The 18672-nt window shown below is 34.9% G+C and overlaps 3 protein-coding genes across 5 annotated transcripts in view; 1 reads left to right on the top strand and 2 right to left on the bottom strand.

Annotated features, from left to right (window-relative positions):
• Positions 1–3257: 3257 nt before the first annotated feature.
• On the bottom strand, positions 3258–5864 carry LOC117109190 (laccase-25-like). Its single transcript, XM_033251446.1, has 3 exons — positions 5782–5864; positions 5176–5318; positions 3258–3997 (listed from the first exon to the last, which is right to left on the bottom strand). Exons 1-3 carry the CDS (start codon positions 5801–5803, stop codon positions 3902–3904), a joined length of 261 nt encoding a protein of 86 aa, XP_033107337.1. The 5' UTR covers positions 5804–5864; the 3' UTR covers positions 3258–3901.
• LOC117109184 (laccase-2-like) lies at positions 5851–8846 on the bottom strand. Its single transcript, XM_033251430.1, has 5 exons — positions 8703–8846; positions 7817–8070; positions 7061–7725; positions 6616–6827; positions 5851–6341 (listed from the first exon to the last, which is right to left on the bottom strand). Exons 1-5 carry the CDS (start codon positions 8752–8754, stop codon positions 5851–5853), a joined length of 1674 nt encoding a protein of 557 aa, XP_033107321.1. The 5' UTR covers positions 8755–8846.
• Positions 8847–10373: 1527 nt separating this feature from the next.
• LOC117109189 (laccase-4-like) overlaps positions 10374–18672 on the top strand; it is an 8592-nt gene continuing 293 nt past the window's right edge. The window contains exons 1-8 of one of the 3 annotated variants that reach the window (XM_033251445.1): positions 10374–10529; positions 11593–11774; positions 13072–13316; positions 14021–14685; positions 15532–15752; positions 16778–16878; positions 17562–17709; positions 18008–18150. In XM_033251445.1, coding sequence (XP_033107336.1) covers positions 11708–11774; positions 13072–13316; positions 14021–14685; positions 15532–15752; positions 16778–16878; positions 17562–17709; positions 18008–18150 — 1590 coding nt within the window. In that variant the 5' untranslated portion in view covers positions 10374–10529; positions 11593–11707. Of the gene's footprint in view, positions 10530–11592; positions 11775–12090; positions 12208–13071; positions 13317–14020; positions 14686–15531; positions 15753–16777; positions 17056–17561; positions 17710–18007; positions 18151–18672 lie in introns of those variants that run through there. The other 2 variants (XM_033251442.1, XM_033251443.1) reach the window with 2 other exon arrangements.

Genomic DNA, 18672 nt, shown 5'->3' with positions numbered 1-18672 from the left:
TGTCACTGTCTGGGTGTCTATCCCAGTTTGTTTTTATATCTAGTATCTTTGTTGAGAATTGATAATAAAATACGCGACAACTTGGTAACGAAAGTTTGGCACAAGTGTTTTTAGATCCAGCTGTAGGGGGCGTCCCATTTTTCGTATTCCCACCATGCATTTCGGTGGAACACAGTGGAACACTTTTTTTGTGTGGAGAACTCTATCTTGTATTTCTAGTATCTTTGGTTACCATGCATATACATTGAATAGTCTTCTTTATTAACATTCAATAAGATGAATTCCACAACCTAAAATAATCAATCATCAATCTGTCAATCATTACTGCAACAAAATTGACGTCTTTCATAATTTAGTAAATTTTTCTTCTATATGTATAGACAATAAATACAATTTTTTAATTAATTTGTATGGTAAATATACACGTTATAGTCGCAGTAATCCATCAAAACATTTAACATCCTTTGAATTCACTGCTCTTAAGATTAGGCCTACAAGTGCTACATAGGCCTACTTGACGTACGTGATGAAAGAGCAGATAGATGGGGATGGAAGTATGGATAGTGGATGTGGTCTATCCGAAAGTTTGAGGGTATACCCGATTTATCAAAAAATTAATTTCCTTCTATCGTCAGAAAATACCGTTTATTTAAGTAAAGACAGTGATATATAATAGCTCGAATCTACCGTATACAGATCTGGATCAACAGGATCTGGAAAAAATTGTAAAGAAAAATTGGTAAGAGACAGTAGAGGGTTTGTTAGTGACCACAAGTCTAGCGGAACCATCAACTGTTACACGTTCTTCTAAGTAGCAGTCGTCCAACTTCACGAGACAATCAAAACAGTATGACATGGAGTAGAATACATATTCACATATTCTCGGTTGCGCAGGATATTCACAAGAACTTACAAAAACCTCCAAGCCCTGCTTTTACACCACTTTATTCTCAGTTTTAATGTTATTTTTAATATATGAAAGTTTCGGGACGTAAAGGTGTTTTCTAGTCAATGTTGCTTAGCGGGCCGCACACATAGAGTTTTTAAATCATTTTCGCGGGCCGGAAAAAAATCGCTGTCAGGCCGAACTTTGCCCCCCTGTGCCCTAAAAGTTTATGCCTACTTACAGTACCTTCTGTCAACTCACTCTACACTAGTACATGTTCTGAAATATACATATAAATTATTATTCTATAAATGACAATTCTAGATGCATCTGCACTAATTTCTTGCTAATTGGAATTAGAACGATAATATTTTAAATAAGTTTTGAATTATATTTAGGAAAATGCTACAATGTACATAAGTCACATTTATTTGCAGTATATATATGAAAAAACAGGGCAATCGTTTGCAATCTCAGCTTATCTTGTTATTGCAGTTGTTTATTTGTTTTAAAAGCACGATTTTAGATTTGCTGTCTGAATCATTACCAATAGTTTAGTCCTGGGACCCTAACACAAAGCAATAGGCCTTTACAGTTTGGATCTTTCTGTTAGAATTGTTGGATCACTGTGGAAAAATTTCAGGAGACATCACTGACTGCGTAGGAAAAGGCATTTTATTTATGTTTCTCTATTCGCTAATGGCCATAAATGAATACTAGTAAAATTTGAATACATTTTTCTGTGCAGAACTTGCTATTGTACGGCCCTTTCCTCCTAGAACTGAAAGGATTTCAATGATGTTTGGAAATAACGTTGTAAGCTCCTTGATATAAAATGTAAGTGTTTGTATTACCTGTAACAGCTTAATATTGCCAAACGATATGAATTGCAAACGAAAATAAAAACGTTTTTACCGATAATTAATAAAATATAATGTAGCTTTGTGACCAAAGATACAGCCATTGTTCTTCCTCTTCAAACAGCAACACATATACATTTATATATTGTATGATTTCTAAGATGGGTAACATCGTTCAACAAAAAAAAACCTATTTTACTATTAATTTTCCATAATCTTTATATTTACCTAAAGCCAACTGAATCTGTTCCCACAATCAATAATTCTTTGTATTCGGACAGTTGCCGGTATATAATTAAATTATCCTCCTGGGTAGTAATTCATTGATTCAAGCCTCGTTAAGCCTATAGGCTTAATTGATACATAATTATTTATGTTCGTATAAAATATTGTGCTTGTATGAATAAAACCTATTTGTGTACTTAGCCAGATCATTTCCTTATACAATTCATATACTCCTTCATACAACTCATACCTGCTCAATTAGTGGACCTGTTCTAGCCAAGTCTGGAAAGTCGTCTTGGAAATACATAAAAAAAAATTAATTGTCTTGCTTGTGTATTGTCTTTTAAATTTTGTATTATTTATGCCTATACAAATTTGTAAAGCTAGTTTTGCAGGAGCATAAGTTTCAATATTACGTATCTAATACGGTTCCAGCCCAAGCATTGTACTATATAATGTAAGTAGTATATATTAGCATGTATGTACTGTAATTTAGTTATTCATTATCCAAATATTGGAAATACCATTTACTCGAGATTTCCATGACAATAATGATCTATTCTGACGCCAGGATTTACACGCAACATTTTTTTGTTATTTATAAAAATCTTAAAATTATGACATTATTATATTATTGGCGTAGTATTGTCTGCTAAAATATTTCTGATTAAATTTGTTAATTTATTTCTATATCTAATGTATTTGTCTTTATCATTTTGCTTACCGAATTTTATGAATTTAAGTTATTTCTAGTACCGATTGATTTAATTGTGCCAATTATGTTCGAGTTTCGAACGCTATTCGAATTCTAATAGGGCTCCCCCTATCTCGTGGTAGAACATTTGTTAACGTTTTATTGCGTGCATAGAAAATTAGGGCAGTCGGACCTTTTGCAGTTATATACCCTTTGATGTAGCCTACCATTCGTTAGAATAGCTTACAAAGACAAAGTGCCCAAAAATACTACAAATCGAAGAAGTTTAAAGTGTGTTTGAATTTGAATTGTTTCGATTCTTTGTTTTCAAAGGCGGATAGGATGCTTTGCAATTTACCTGAATGTCAGTAGACAATGTAATTTTTATTATTAGGTAAATTATTCAATAAATATACTGGTATAAAAAGTATCCAAGATCGGTCCTAACCATTCTGTGTACTAATGGATGTACATTAATGAATGGATCTACATATTTTCATAAACAACAGTAATGCTGACTTTAAATTGAATTGATTATTCAATTTAGCTGGTAGCCTACGTTATCACACAGTATTTAGAAAAGAATCACAAGTTGATGTCAAAGCATAATATTTAATATTCATCCATTTTATCAACTAACCTTCGCAAAACATGTGATAAAAACTATAATCAATGTATATAGTCTGTTTTCTATCGTTTTTTAATGGATTATTTCATGGCACATAACATTTATTATATTTATTTCGAAACTGCAGAATGCAAACAATATTCATATGTATATCTATTAAATAATTGCATTACTGTAAAAGAAAAAATAGTAATATATTTCTAATTATAACACATAAACCTCTAATAACTAAATGTACTTCTCTTGACTTTACTGCATGGTAATATAATATATCATCTTATAGAATGTTGTTAGAAAGTTTGCATGTTAATAATAAATTATTTTCCGGTACACCACGTAAAAGAACTGATAGTTATGAGAAATCTCGACATTTCAAATATATCGCTCTATTAGCCTAAGGTCTAAAAAGCATATCCTGTTGGTGCTACATGGTAATAAACTTGCATCCATTCTGGTACAACCGGTGACGCGTAGTTTTCTAGATTGCATCGGCTATTACATCCAATTACGAACATTTAATTAGGCAGCAATATTCATATACCCTCCACATAGAAAACCAAATCAAAGAGGTTACAGTAACTTAAATACTCCTTCTGTAGTTGTCGATGTTATTGTTTTGACCATGGACTACAGGTAGGGAAGTCGGCTGGTGGCATCGGGATGTCATCAACTTCACCAACCTGGAGAACCGTTGCTTGTCCCGTCTATTAAAACGATATAAAATGTTAGTGCTAATTGATTATGTAAAGATAGGCCTAAGTGACATACAGTGAAATTTTGTAAAAATCGTTGTAATTAATTAAATAAACTTAAATTTGTTGATAAATAAATAAATAATGATCTGTGTATAATATGACTTTTTAGGCTCTATGATCTTCCCTCAACTGTTGTACCATGTGCATATTTTAATGAATTTATATTTTTATTCAATATATAATTTGATCTGGTACTAAAGTATTACATGTGTTACGGTACATGTTGGCCTACATAATATGTGGTCCTTGTATTTAAAATTTGAATAGAGTTTGCCAGATGCATTAAAGTATTAATAACATATTCTCCATCAGGCAATTAATGGTATTAGGCCTAAAACTAAATCGAACTGAGAAAGAGTTTCAAATATTCAAAACACATTTAAAAGTTGAATCTTTTCTTGTATTATTTTTTCTGCTTTTAACGAGACATCATCAGTGATATCAAGAAAATGTATTTTTCTATTTTATTTTTTTAAATTTTACAATTAACAGTAGTAATAATAATTATTATTATCATTAATGCTATTACATTATTATCATTCTTATTATTATATCGTTATTTTTTATTATTATACTTATTATTATTCTTATTTTCCTATTTTACTGCGAATAGACTATAGGCATTCACTGTACACAAGTTTTGAACATTACAATACCATTACCCAATGTGTTATCACACTACAAAACAAATACAGAACATACGCCGGGCACTAACTGCGTCGTATGACGGTCGTACGACGAATTCAACTTCGCTCCATAGTGAAATGGACCTTTCCGCTAAGCTCCGCCCCTTGGATATTGTTGCTAAGGTCCCACAAGACGGCAGTGTTAAAACATACGCGGACACGTGCGTTTGTGGGACACGTGTGTTTGTAAGACGCGCGCGTATTCCTAGCGCTGTTCTGATTAGTCGGTTGTTAAGTTTGATTGACACTTCGGAAAGGTCTATTGCTAGACAACCGCAAAGCCATCTGCTGATTTTCGGTGGCAGCATGGCAGTCTCAACGGATCGTCATTAAAAACGGTCCGTTGCGTGCGCGTCGTGGCATTGTGTTCTCCATTGAACCGCGTCGGCCGACGACTGTCTAGCGCAGTGAGTGCCCGGTTTAAGGTTATGAATTACGTACTTCAATGTGGCTATTTGTTTGGCAATGAAAAAACCAATATCCTGGACTATCCGTTTTCCATCTCAGGATCACATAGCCGTGAGCTGGAACATTCACAGTGTCTTTTTTAACAGCATGTGATGGTGAAATCCGCGTGAGCAATCCTAATAAATATAATAATGACAGTCAGCCTCTTAAGAAACATAAAATACCACCTTGAAAAGCTGCACTGCTTATTGTAGGCCGTAAAAATTATAGTGTTACATAACATTATAATATTCACATAAAGTTGTAGGTTCTACTTCTTTTATTTTATCACCTTCCAAGCAGACACAAAAAGAAACTGTTCAGTTTTCGCTGATATACAGATCTTTAATAGAAAAATTCTGTAATTGTCTTCCAGTAAATGTAAAACTCAACGAACAGTATTATTTATTTGTTTATCCATTACAGTAAAATGGTAACACAACGCAAAAACTGTTTGTATTACAATATAATTGCACATTATAATACTATTTTACAAATACAAAAAATTACAAATTTTAACAAAACAACAATTTGTTAAGAACGAAATATTTCTGATTCGACTTTTCCATTGAAAGTCACTAACTGTATAACATATCCTACCTTGTTCATCAAGGGAAATCATTGTCTCCCGTGTAGGGATATTATATCCGGACAAGTCAGAAGACTGCGCTAGGACCCTGAACGTGTAATGGTTGGTTGGTTGGCTGGTTGGCTGGTTGGCTGGTTGGTTGGTTGGTTGGTTGGTTGGCTGGTTGGCTGGTTGGCTGGTTGGTTGGTTGGTTGGTTGGTTGGCTGGTTGGCTGGTTGGCTGGTTGGTTGGTTGGTTGGTTGGTTGGCTGGTTGGCTGGTTGGCTGGTTGGTTGGTTGGTTGGTTGGTTGGCTGGTTGGCTGGTTGGCTGGTTGGTTGGTTGGTTGGTTGGTTGGCTGGTTGGCTGGTTGGCTGGTTGGTTGGTTGGTTGGTTGGTTGGCTGGTTGGCTGGTTGGCTGGTTGGTTGGTTGGTTGGTTGGTTGGCTGGTTGGCTGGTTGGCTGGTTGGTTGGTTGGTTGGTTGGTTGGCTGGTTGGCTGGTTGGCTGGTTGGTTGGTTGGTTGGTTGGTTGGCTGGTTGGCTGGTTGGCTGGTTGGTTGGTTGGTTGGTTGGTTGGCTGGTTGGCTGGTTGGCTGGTTGGTTGGTTGGTTGGTTGGTTGGCTGGTTGGTTGGTTGGTTGGTTGGTTGGTTGGTTGGTTGGTTGGCTGGTTGGCTGGTTGGCTGGTTGGTTGGTTGGTTGGTTGGTTGGTTGGTTGGTTGGTTTGATGGTTGGTTGTTTGGTTGATTTATTAAATGACTGTTGGTAGGTTGGCTAATTCGTTGATTGGAGGCTGGTTAGTTGTTCGGTCGGTCGCTCAATAAATTGATAGATAATACTATATTTATTATATTATTAATTTTACTCACCGATGGCATGTGCTTCAATTATAGAAAAAATAGGTGTATCCGTTAGAGACTCGGGAACTGGTGGACCGGGTTGGCATTTCGGAGTGGCATATGAGCCAGTCTTGTACTGCAAGATGGCAGCGCCATCATCAACGCACTCGGTAGATGAAGTTCCAATGGCATATATGCAGTAAGATGAAGGTTTAGCAGTTGCTTTCAACAAGAAATCGTACCTATAAGAACAACAAGATTTTTGGTTAATTAAACATATATACATATATATATATATATATATATATATATATATATGTATGTATGTATGTATATATAATATATATATATATATATATATCATATATATATATATCATAATATATATCATATATCACACGATATTAACTTTGGTATAGATAAACACCTCCACTTCAATGGTAGATAGAGAAAATATATCAAAGAATTAACAGACCTTTCGCCTGGAGCTATGACAAATGAATCTACTTCTTTGGGCCTCACTTCAGATCCATCTACAGCGATGATAGTCAGAGGATGTGATTCAATTGACACTTGTAAGTTACACAGAGCAAAAATGGCGCTGATCACCCGAAAACGGTACGTCATTCCTTCTTCAACTTCAAACGTTGAAAGAGGCGTGAAGAAGGCGTTGCCATCCTCATCAAAAAACTCCACCTCACTTGCCCTTCCATTTACCAATATTGAAAACGTTTGTTCCTCTGATATAACATATCTGGTTGGACTTTCCGTCATTAAAAAGGTGCTAAGTGCGGGTCTGCTTTTCCAGTCCGCCAACATCATCACATGCTCCGGAAGATCAAAATCATAGGCATAGCCATTATGTTCAACTTCCCTCGCCTGTCTTACAATCAATGAACCGTACATACCGTCATCCCTCTGGTACCCAGAATGGGCATGCCACCAATGGGTTCCTGCCGGATCTGCTTTAAATTCATAGGTGAATGAAGACGAAGACACAACTGGACATTGCGTTATCATAGATGCACCGTCCATCCAGTTTGTACCCTCTTGATACATTCCATACCAATGGATTGTCAAGGCACCGTGGTTTTGTAGATTATTAACCAATTTCACTCGAACTGTATCACCTTCACATACCTGGAAGTAAAAGAAATGTACAGTAACTTCTGATACAATAAATGGCATTGGCATAATCTTATGTTATATTTTATAGTTAAAATTTTCTAACCTGAATGCTCGGTCCGGGTATTGTGCTGTTAGTGACGACAACTGGTCTAGCGGAACCGTCAAGCGCTACACATTCCTCTAAGTAGCAGTCGTCCAACCTCACGGGACAATCGAAACAGTATGATGACATGGAGTAGAACCATTTTGCCGAGAACACATATTCACATACTCTCGGTTGCGCAGGATATTCACAAGAACGCAGACAGTCGTGTGTTTCAACAAATTCTTTACTACACTCAAAACATGAACTTAAGCCTGTAGTAAAACAAATATATGAATACTTATTTCTTGTCAAAAAATAATATTGGCTGGATGTTGTAAGAATTTCTATTTCTGTCAAAATTTTAAAGAGAAATATAACTGTTTTTGAAAAATGAAAATGTCCAAAACCATTGATTTGGTGGTTTGGAGTACCTCAAATACTAAAATCTTTTATATTGAAACAACACCAGAAGCTCTCCAAGAATTATCTTACTCCAAACAGTCTTTATTTCAATTCATGTTCGAAATCTTAAAAAGTTGTTTCATGTTTGTAGTACTAGTAGCAGCTGTGGTTAACTGAACCTACTATAAATATACTGTCGAGTCAACATCCCTTGGCAAGTTCAGAAACCGACCAAAAGTTGAGCTTACTCAAACAGAGATATTTAACTAAAATGATAAACATAAAGAGTAGTAAAGTGTTCAACAAATTATTATGGGAATACAATTCGGAAGCTCATCTGTAACAATAAAGTAACAAAGATTAGTATAAATATTATGATACAAAAAAATACGATAATTGTTGATTTTTGTATTTATAAATACTAGCATCTGCTACCTCCTTAACATAAATACAAAAAATAGTTAAAATACATCATTTGCCAAATTCAAATAAAATGTCTTACTATTATACGCTTGAAACAGAATAAAAATCTTTGCTATCCGAGATACAGCCATTCTTCAAATCAGAGCTTAACCTTAGCCTACTAAAACTGAAATTACTGAACAAATATGTTTCAGAGAAGCTGGTATATCATTTTAAAGACAGATTTAATATTCGCAAATATTGCGCAAATGTATGTTTATTTGAATGTATAATTTAAAGTACGTTAATGGGGGTTACAACTCTGTACTCACCGTAGATGGCAGTATTATGTAATGTGTTATTGATTATTCACAAATTAACCAATTACGATAAACTTCGGCAATCGCTCTATGAAATTGGTAGCGTCCAACTTTATGTAATGCTTTACATTCTTATCGCGTTACTATTTATATATTGTAGGCAAAAAAATAAAAATCTTAATGTTAATATTCTACCTGCAATTTGTTTATTTATGGATTGCTAACCTAAGGTTAAGATAGATGACTCCTTTCTTCAGATTCACGGATGTTAAATATCGGGGTCGGGCAAAGTTCTGTAACGCCTTTAAAGATAATGGATCTTTCCGGATTGTCAATCAAACCTAACAACTGACCAATCAGAAACAGGGCCACGAATACGCGCGTGCCTACCAAGCACATGTGTTGTCCCACAAACGCACGTACTTGCGCATGTTTGTGGGACTTTAGCAACAATATTCAAGGGGTGGGGCTTAGCGAAAGGGACCATTGCCCACCCCAGGAAGCTTGTGTTTTCTTGTAGGAAATAATTTCATATACCTCAGATTGAGAAAATGAATGACATAAACCTTGTTTTAGTCACCGTTTGAAAAGCTTTCTGAGTTTATTTCCGTATATGTCAAAGGTTATTCACGAATATTCAGTGTACAAATAGAATGCTTCCACCTACGATGAGTAAAATAGTGGAACTCTATTATTCAATAATTGTAAATGTACTGTAAATTGTTACTGTTAAACCTTGTAATCCGATTATTATTTTTAATTACACATTCAATTGGATTTCAATACGCATTAACGATTTGAAATGTTAAAACGGTTTCCATAATTACTTGTACCAGCTTTATTGTTTAAAAAAAACATTAAATGTTTGTTTAACAAATTCGGTTTTTGTAGTGAGCAGCTCTGATTATGAAGAATGGCTGTGTCTGGAATAGCGAAGATTCCAGATCCTAGCATATGGTACACTGTAGTAAGCAATTTATATTGTACTTTGGTGCATATTTTATTTCAGTTAGTTTCTGTAACATACTTTATTTACAGAAATGTGTTAATTTAAGAGTGATGCTAGGATAGCATATTCTACCATTTTTTAGTTAAAAAAATACCAATGAGGATAGTATAGCATTTAAAATTCATCATTATGTTCAATGTTATTGTGTACAATCTCTTTTTAGTATACTGCAATAATAATAATGATAATGATCATGATGATGACGATGACGACAACGATGATCATGATAATAATAATAATAATAATAATAATAATGATATTGATATTGATATTGACGATTACGATTACCATAAACCTAGTTTGCCACTTCAGATGTTCTCTTTCAGGCTGCTCTAATTCCAGTTTTACAAAAAAAGATGATTCCAAATTTGGAAGTAATAAGTGTAATCACGAATGTTTCCGAACTTGTGAGTACCCTCCAAAGCCAAAGATATGCGACTATGAGTTTGTAACAGAATGGGTAAATACAATGTCGGCGTATTGCTTCGATTGTCCATTAAATCAAGACGATTGCTACCTTGATGGATGTGTAACAGCAGATGGGACGTCACGTCCGATTTTTGTAACCAACGGAACAATCCCAGGACCAAGTATTCAGGTAAAATAAGTTGTTATACAGTGTTTGGAAATTAAAGGATTATGATGAGTCTCGGAGATCTAACTTTACGGTTCCAATTTTATCTCATTGCCTACAATTATTAGAGTCCTAGTTTCAGGCTATTCATCTTTTAATATCTCATATTCGCACTTCATTTCTTTGTGTTTATAATCGCTCGAACCAAGCCAGCCCACAACTTTCGTGGTTAACCTTGTCCAACTAATCTAAGTCCAAATTGTTAAATAAGAAATGGCCTACATACCAGACCCTCTGCTCAAAGGGAGTGTAAAGTCTGATAGTTGTCTCAGAGGCTACTTAAAGGAGAAGTGTACAAATTTTATATAATTTGAGAACTGACTTAGTATTCTTAGTTACATAATATTCCATTTTTTTTAAAACATGAATCGTAGAGCAGATTTGTGATGGCGTCACATGTGCATCGCTCCATCCAGGTTTAGAGACATGCCATTTGCACAGGTACAGGATGATTCCCAGACGAATTCTACGTATCATTACTATCCTTGTATTTATTTAAACTAATATTGAATGGCTTAGGTAAATAAAGAAGAAAAAGAAGTGACTGTAGACGTCTAGATTAAAAGGGCATTGAACATCGGAAAGTGAAGAAAGAACGAGAAACATATAGGCATAGGCTACTGTAAGCGGCTTACATTCAAGCTATGTATAGTTTAGCCAGTAGTACTGTAGATTAGGCCTAGAAGTTTGTTAACCGATTACAACAGCCTGTCGCTAAATCTGGAAAGTGATATGCACCACAAATCAGGCGACATAATCCCAAGTCTAGTTGCAGTATTCGAACACTTATACCCTAAATATTAAGTGTTAGATATGCTTTGACCTATATTCATTTGCAATTCAAACTACGAGACCATTTGTACGATTAGGGTTAAAATGATATTTTCGCCCATTTTAGCATATATAGGCAAAGAGATAAATAATAATAACTGCTCAAAAATAACATCATTAGGCCTAACGTAGATGAGAATCACGTTAATTGTTCATGTACTGTACTAATAATTCTGATTTTTAATTTAACCAACAGAATGGAATGGCAATGATTGTTCGTGATCATGATGAAATTAATACCAATGCCACCTCCCGACTGTCCCAATTTTGAACCGTGGGCGCCAGATAATTGAAAGAAACTTTTAGTTGATATGGAAAAATATATGATGAGACTGTATTTTTATATTTTACAATTTTTGTACCTGAAAGCTATTACTGGTATGATATTTTGTCCGTGTCATTTGTGAATTTGTTATTATAAATTAATTTTAATGGAAACTAGAATAATGTAAAAATTATGAAGGTAGGTGCATTAGTATATTGAGTCGGATAATAAACTTAATTTACACGTGTACTGACTGACATACAGTACCGGTAGTAATTATGAACAAATAAATGAAAGACTGTTATTTCTATATATTTTGTTATTTTTTTGTAATTGAAATTAACTACCGGTATCTTTATTTTCCATAGCAATTATGTAAATTTTATAATATAAATGAATTTTAATGGAACTTTTAGAAAAATGTATAAAGTAAGATAAAGACCTAGGACAAAATGTTTCTGCTCATGATATATTCGTTATACATCGAATAACTTAGGATGGATGCCGTATACATATTACTACTATGTCTAGTTTTCGTAAAATTGGGTAAGATTTCTTGAAAATATTGTTGATTGTAAAGCTTCCCCTTGAAAATGTCACCGAGTGAGACTTGCTCGGGCTATGTCGACTGATTGAGGTGGAATTAGTAATGTTTACACTGTGTGTACTTAGAGCGAACACTCAGTTGACAGCGTGGACACAGTATATTGACAGTGACCACATTGTGTACAACAGTGTAGACAAGTTTCCACACTGTGCGCACACCGTGTCCATGTGTCCACACATCCAAGACACTGTTACTATGCCTCGCCAGTGTCGCCTTAAATCAATAGTGTGTCAGCATAGTGTGTACACATTGGCTTTCATTCTATTTTTCAATCTGTGTCATTCTTCTAAATGTTGGTTTAGACAGAGTGAATAAGACGCGTTCTTGCAATCCGTTACAATTTTCAGTTGGAACCAGTAGAAAGTAAAATTTCATAAGCTACAATAGCATGTAAGAATTTATAGACGCGGCTTTAGCATCTTAAATTTCGACAATGGAGAAAAACAGAAGTCTTTTGTTTACGTCTGAGGAGTGTGAAACAGAGGCGTGTGAAACAAGCATTTTAATCAATTGATGGAATATAATACGTTCTTAAATTAATGAAGAATTCAATGTAGACAATACATATTGACAGAGATGCAATAACACTAATAAACTAGTAGGCCTTACTGGTACATGATATGATATAGCACACACTTTGAAATTTATTGTTATTTTTATCAGTATAAATATATTTTTGTTGTTCTTATTTATTGGTTTTTTAAAAAAGGGTTTTGTTAATAAGTACTAGATTATGATTGCGAAAATTTGAATTAGACCTACTGTATGATAATTCATAGAAAACATCAGGTGTATTCTTACAGGTTGTTGCTCAAAATGCGGCAGTGGAGAGTATATTCACGAATGTTTACGAACTTGCGAGTACCCTCCAAAGCCGAAGATGTGCGAGTATGAGTTTGTAGCAGAATGGATAAATACAATGTCAGCAAATTGCTTCGATTGTCCATTTAATCAAGACGATTGCTACCTTGATGGGTGTGTGACAGTAGATGGGACGTCACGTCCAATTATTGTAACTAACGGGAAAATGCCAGGACCAAGTATTCAGGTAAAGTGGTTGGGGGGTTTCATGTCTTTAAAATTCAAACTTTGATCGGTTGATATACACTCCTTAGCATGAATTCCACTAAATGCTAGGCCTATCTTAGAACCTAGTGAATTCGGCCCGTTTCGAGAGCGCCGAAGTACCGTACGTACACCTTAAGCCGGTCACTCACTGCGTTGTACGACGGTCGTGTAGCACGACGACCCCAACTCTGCTCCCTGTGAGCACTACACGACGCGACGTCGTCTGCTGATTGTCGAGCAGTCTGAACGGATCGTCATTAAAAGCAATTCGTTGAGCGCGCGTCTTGTCGGTGCGTTCTCTGAATCGCGTCGGCCGACGGCCGCCGGGCGCAGTGAGTGCCGGGCTTTAGTTTAGAGGAGTGGTTGAATTCACTGAGGATTAGGCAAATAAAATACGGATCACGTGTGTGTGTGTGTGTTTGTGTGCTGGCTCTGCAAAAGCATTATGAGTTATGGCTCATATGTATCGGGTATCGGGTGGACAATTAAATTGTCCCTGTCATTAATATTGGTAAAACATTGATTCGTTTAAATTAAATTCTCAGTAGGCCTAAGTTTTCTAAAACTCATTTTTTTAAAAGGAGCTCGATACGATCTTTGTTGTATTATTTTGGGGGGGGGGGGAATCTGTTTTATTATTCATTTGATGTTACTACATTTAAAATTCTGTTTCCTTATTGGTAGGTATGTCAAGGAGACACCATTCGTGTTAACGTAATAAACAAACTCCAGGATCATGGTGGTTTATCAATACATTGGCATGGTATGTACCAAACTGGTACAAATTGGATGGACGGTGCTTCCATGATCACCCAATGCCCTATTACTTCCTCGTCATCATTTACATATCAATTCAAGGCAAACCCACCGGGTACCCATTGGTGGCATGGCCATTCCGGTTTTCAGAGAAGTGACGGTATTTACGGTTCGCTGATTATCAGAAAACCGAAAGAAGTAGAGCAAATTAGTGATGAATATGATCTGGATGTTCCAGAGCATGTAATCTTGCTAACGGATTGGAGAGATCATGGCGGGCTCTTTGTAACCGTGCAGCTATTTTCCAACTCCGTGTACGTAAATGATGAGATAAATCTTCTGCCAATGTTAATAAATGGAAGAGCGATAGGAGACACGTTCTTGGACGAGGATGGTAATACATTCTTTACACCGCTTACAACGTTCGAAGTTGAAGAAGGACTGCGATACCGTTTTCGTGTCATCAGCGCCGCATATGGATTTTGCAATACACAAGTTTCCGTAGAAGCTCATTCTCTAAGAATGATTTCTCTTGACGGCTCTGATGTCATGCCAAAGACAGTTGATTCCTTTATCATAGCTCCTGGTGAAAGGTTGGTAACTAATTTTGACACTTTATGCCTGGTTATAAGCTTCGTGTAGTTTTAAGTGTAGGCCCTAGGTGACTACATCGACGGCAGGTAATTAAACTAACGTGGAAAGGAAAGTAGGCCTATCTGTGTTCTCCTGAAATTGTTTTATTTAATAATTTTTTTTATATATAAAAACAGACTATTGTGATATTTAAGTGTTTGTTTGTATGTCTTTGACCTAGTAATATACAGTTAAGACTACGCGAGCGCCTTTATAAATTGCACTGTCGAGACAAAAAACATATAGATTATTTATTTACCAAATATAATTAATTACTGAGAAAACATTTTGTAAAATATGATTGAACAATATTTTACAAAATGTAATTTAGAGTTCATTATTAATGGTTAATATTAAAAATGTGTATTATTTTCTAAAGACACTAATTAACAAGAAATGCCAGGATAAACAGTAAAGCATCAAATAACTTGTTTCCAACGGAGTCTTATAAATATTAAATAAATAATATTATAAATAATAAAAACAAATGGACAATCACAGGAAAGTAGTACAGTGTTGATGGTAACAATATTTGTTTATCATATTGAAAAATTAAAAAATATTTTGCAATTCGACAGCACAGCATAATTCTAATTTACAATTCCCATCTAACATTTTTATTATTATCTAAAAGTTGAATATTGCGGACTCTCTCTCCAAGATGATGCTTTATTATTATTATAAATACACTTATTCAAAGTTGTACATTGTTAACGTGTGGTAATGATTTTCAGTGTTTAAAATAAAGTCCCTATATCTTGTTAATTACCATCAATTTTTCAAGTTGTTTGTACCTCTTCCAAAAGCTACGATTTCGTGTTGACTGCAAATGCTACCCCAGCATCTAGCTATTGCATGTATTTCTATGGAATGCCAAATTCAAAATGTTCTGGCAATGGAACCGCCATCCTGCGGTACAAGAATCGAATCGACGATGATGAGGACTTCACTTGCGAATCTGTTCCAACGACTCCAGCGAGTCTTACGGAGACGCCAACTTTTTCCATTCTGGATACACATTCATTTGGTTTGTTATTTGGCTTATTATTCTTGGAAACTTAGGATGAAAGATTATTACCATCATCATTGTCATCCTTCTCATCATTATTATTATCATCATCATCGTCATTATCATCGCCGAATCATCAACATTAGCAACAACACCATCTACATCATATTCTTCATCATTTAAAGTTCATCTAAAAGTCTTTAGTGGAGTTGAATATCTTGGTGGTTAAGATGCTTACCTTCCAATCCCAGGGTCCTGGGTTCAATTCCTGTCAGTGTTGCAGGATTTTTTCTCACGACCAAAACAACTCCACTCCCTAAATCTCATATTGAGATTTAGTTTGTGTAAAGCATCGTGTGTGTATGTTTGCCTTGTGTAAGGGATTGTCCCCTACAAGTAGGACAGTGATATATTCGCTATTGACAATCCTTTGCACATGTATTGTGTGCATAAAAATAAATAATTAAAAAAAAATAAATAAAAAAGGTATTATGTAACAAAATGAAATGGTAAACTGTACGTACATATTTGCTCATTTCTGAAACCATTCTCATAATAATTATAATTCAAAACCTGTTTATAGGACGTTCAGGTGTGTACTTTACAACAATAGGAAAAAGAAAGGGAGATAAATGCTTATTCAATCCAGATAATTTTTATATTGATTACCAGCCAAAATGATATTATTGTGAATAATATACGAATAGTAGGACTATTAGTCATATGCATCTGTCAGTTGAATAGATGAAATTTGTTCAATGGACTTTTCATCCGGAGTCTCAGCCAAACTTAACAAATTGACCAATCTGAACGCGGGACAGTTGCGTATTCATACAGGAATACGCGACTGTCCCACTAGGTACGCTTACGCAATTAAGGCAACGCTATCTAAGGGGCTAGACTTAGCGAAAAGGTTTATTGAAAGGTATCGTACTTGAATATAGTAAATAATGAATTAATGTATTGAATTTTATTCTTCAAACTCACAGCCCAACATAGAATGTACATTTAAAATTATCCATCTACTTTCACTCTTCCTAAAGATCCGGTCGATCCAGCCTTGTACAGTGTCGACGAAAAATATTACGTACTACTTACATTTTTTAGAAATCAAATTGCCAAAGACGACGGAACAGTAAAAGCGGTAATTATTCATAATCAAATAGATTATATCAGCTTTACATACCCGCCTTCGCTGCTACTAACAAAGGATCCAATAAATTTTACGTTATGTGAAGCAAATAAATACAGATCGGCATACAGTAGTTGTAAAGCTGAAATTTGTAAATGCACCACCCTCCTGAAAATGAATGTTGGACAGGTAGGCTACTATAACGGTCTATTTATTTTATTATTATTGTTTTTTGCTATTATCATTGTTGTTATTATCGTTGGAGTTATATTTTGCCCTACTGAAAACTCAGTACGTTTCCCATCTTATTATTTATTGCAGTTGCTGCTGCTGTTTGTGTTGTTGATACCATTGTGAACAATTATCATTATAATTATTTTTAACAGTATTATTATTATTATTATTATTATTATTATTTTGAACATTATCATTTTATTAATTATTTGTATTATTACTATTAATAAAAATACAACCTTTCACAGTCTGATGAGTTTAGTTTAGTGTAGTTAGTTTAAAGCTGATCAGAGATCATAACTTTCACTGTAAACGTTACAGCTTCATTTACTTTGTATTGTTATTACTATCTTCATCTGTGTTATAATTTTCATTATTGTTATTAGTATTATAATCATCATCATAATTTAATATTTAATAAATACTGTATGCGCTAATAACAATGCACTTCATCTTAATAGGTTGTGGAATTTATTATCATCAATGACGATGATTGGCTTGCACATTCGATGCATTTGCATGGCCACAATTTTAGGGTGATGGCTCAAGAAAGTGTCACGGACATCAGCTCATTGACTTTAGCCAATATGATATCACTTGATGAGAAAGGTATGCTTATGCTAGTATCTTTTGAATAAAGGTGTCACATCGCGTTGGGATTATTTTACGTATTTGGGGACGTACTGAATATACTGTAGTAAAATACCATGTCACATTAGGTAAAATACATAATTCACATTGACTAATCTACACACTTTTTGACATTAGTCATGCTACACCATTTAGTTCCTTTTCCCGAAAATTGTCGAGAATAGTTAGGTACATCGCGGCAAACGTTGATGAGTGTTTACAAACAGATCATGAATGTTTTATCAATTATATAAAACATTTTCTTTCAATTGTATAGGAATGCTTCCGCGAGTTTCGCCTCACAATGCTGTTGTCAAGGATACTGTCGATGTACCAACAACTGGCTACGCTATCATTAGATGGAAAGCCGATAACCCTGGATATTGGTTTTTCCACTGCCATTCTGATGCCCATTTAGAGGTAGGTATACCATCCAAGAGTACTTAAGTCAGAGATAATGGCAAATCCTCTTACAAAATATATTACAAAAAGCATTGGTAATCTAATGGTAAAGAGTATTACGGGTATTCAATTTTTGTTTAATGTTTCAGTATTTGGATCAATTGTTTTTTAAATGCAGATGTGTTGAATCCATTTAGAGTGTTTGTATTTATGTCTTGACGTATAGCACTCATTTGCAGTTGAAACTACAAGATGATTTGAAAATGTACCGTAATATATATTGAAAAAGAAGATGAATCTGACAAAGAAAGAAAAAAAAAAAAACGCCCCCGGGACACGTATTCTTTTTTTTCTGCAGTACACATAAGCAATTTAGATTTCTTCAGCCAATCACATTCCTATGGTTTTCTGATTGGCTAAAGAAATCTATATTGCTTATGTGTACTGCAAAAAAAATACGCCACCGGGACTTCAACTCGGAACTTGGCGAACGTCATAACCACTCAACCACGGATGCGTTGTGGTGATCCAAGCACCATT

The sequence above is a fragment of the Anneissia japonica genome, unplaced genomic scaffold, assembly GCF_011630105.1.
Source record: "Anneissia japonica isolate Jap-2015-1 unplaced genomic scaffold, ASM1163010v1 scaffold287970_len125826_cov170, whole genome shotgun sequence".
Lineage (NCBI taxonomy): Eukaryota > Metazoa > Echinodermata > Crinoidea > Comatulida > Comatulidae > Anneissia > Anneissia japonica.
Note: the sequence above shows the minus strand (reverse complement) of the source record. Positions and strands in the feature narration are given on the sequence as shown.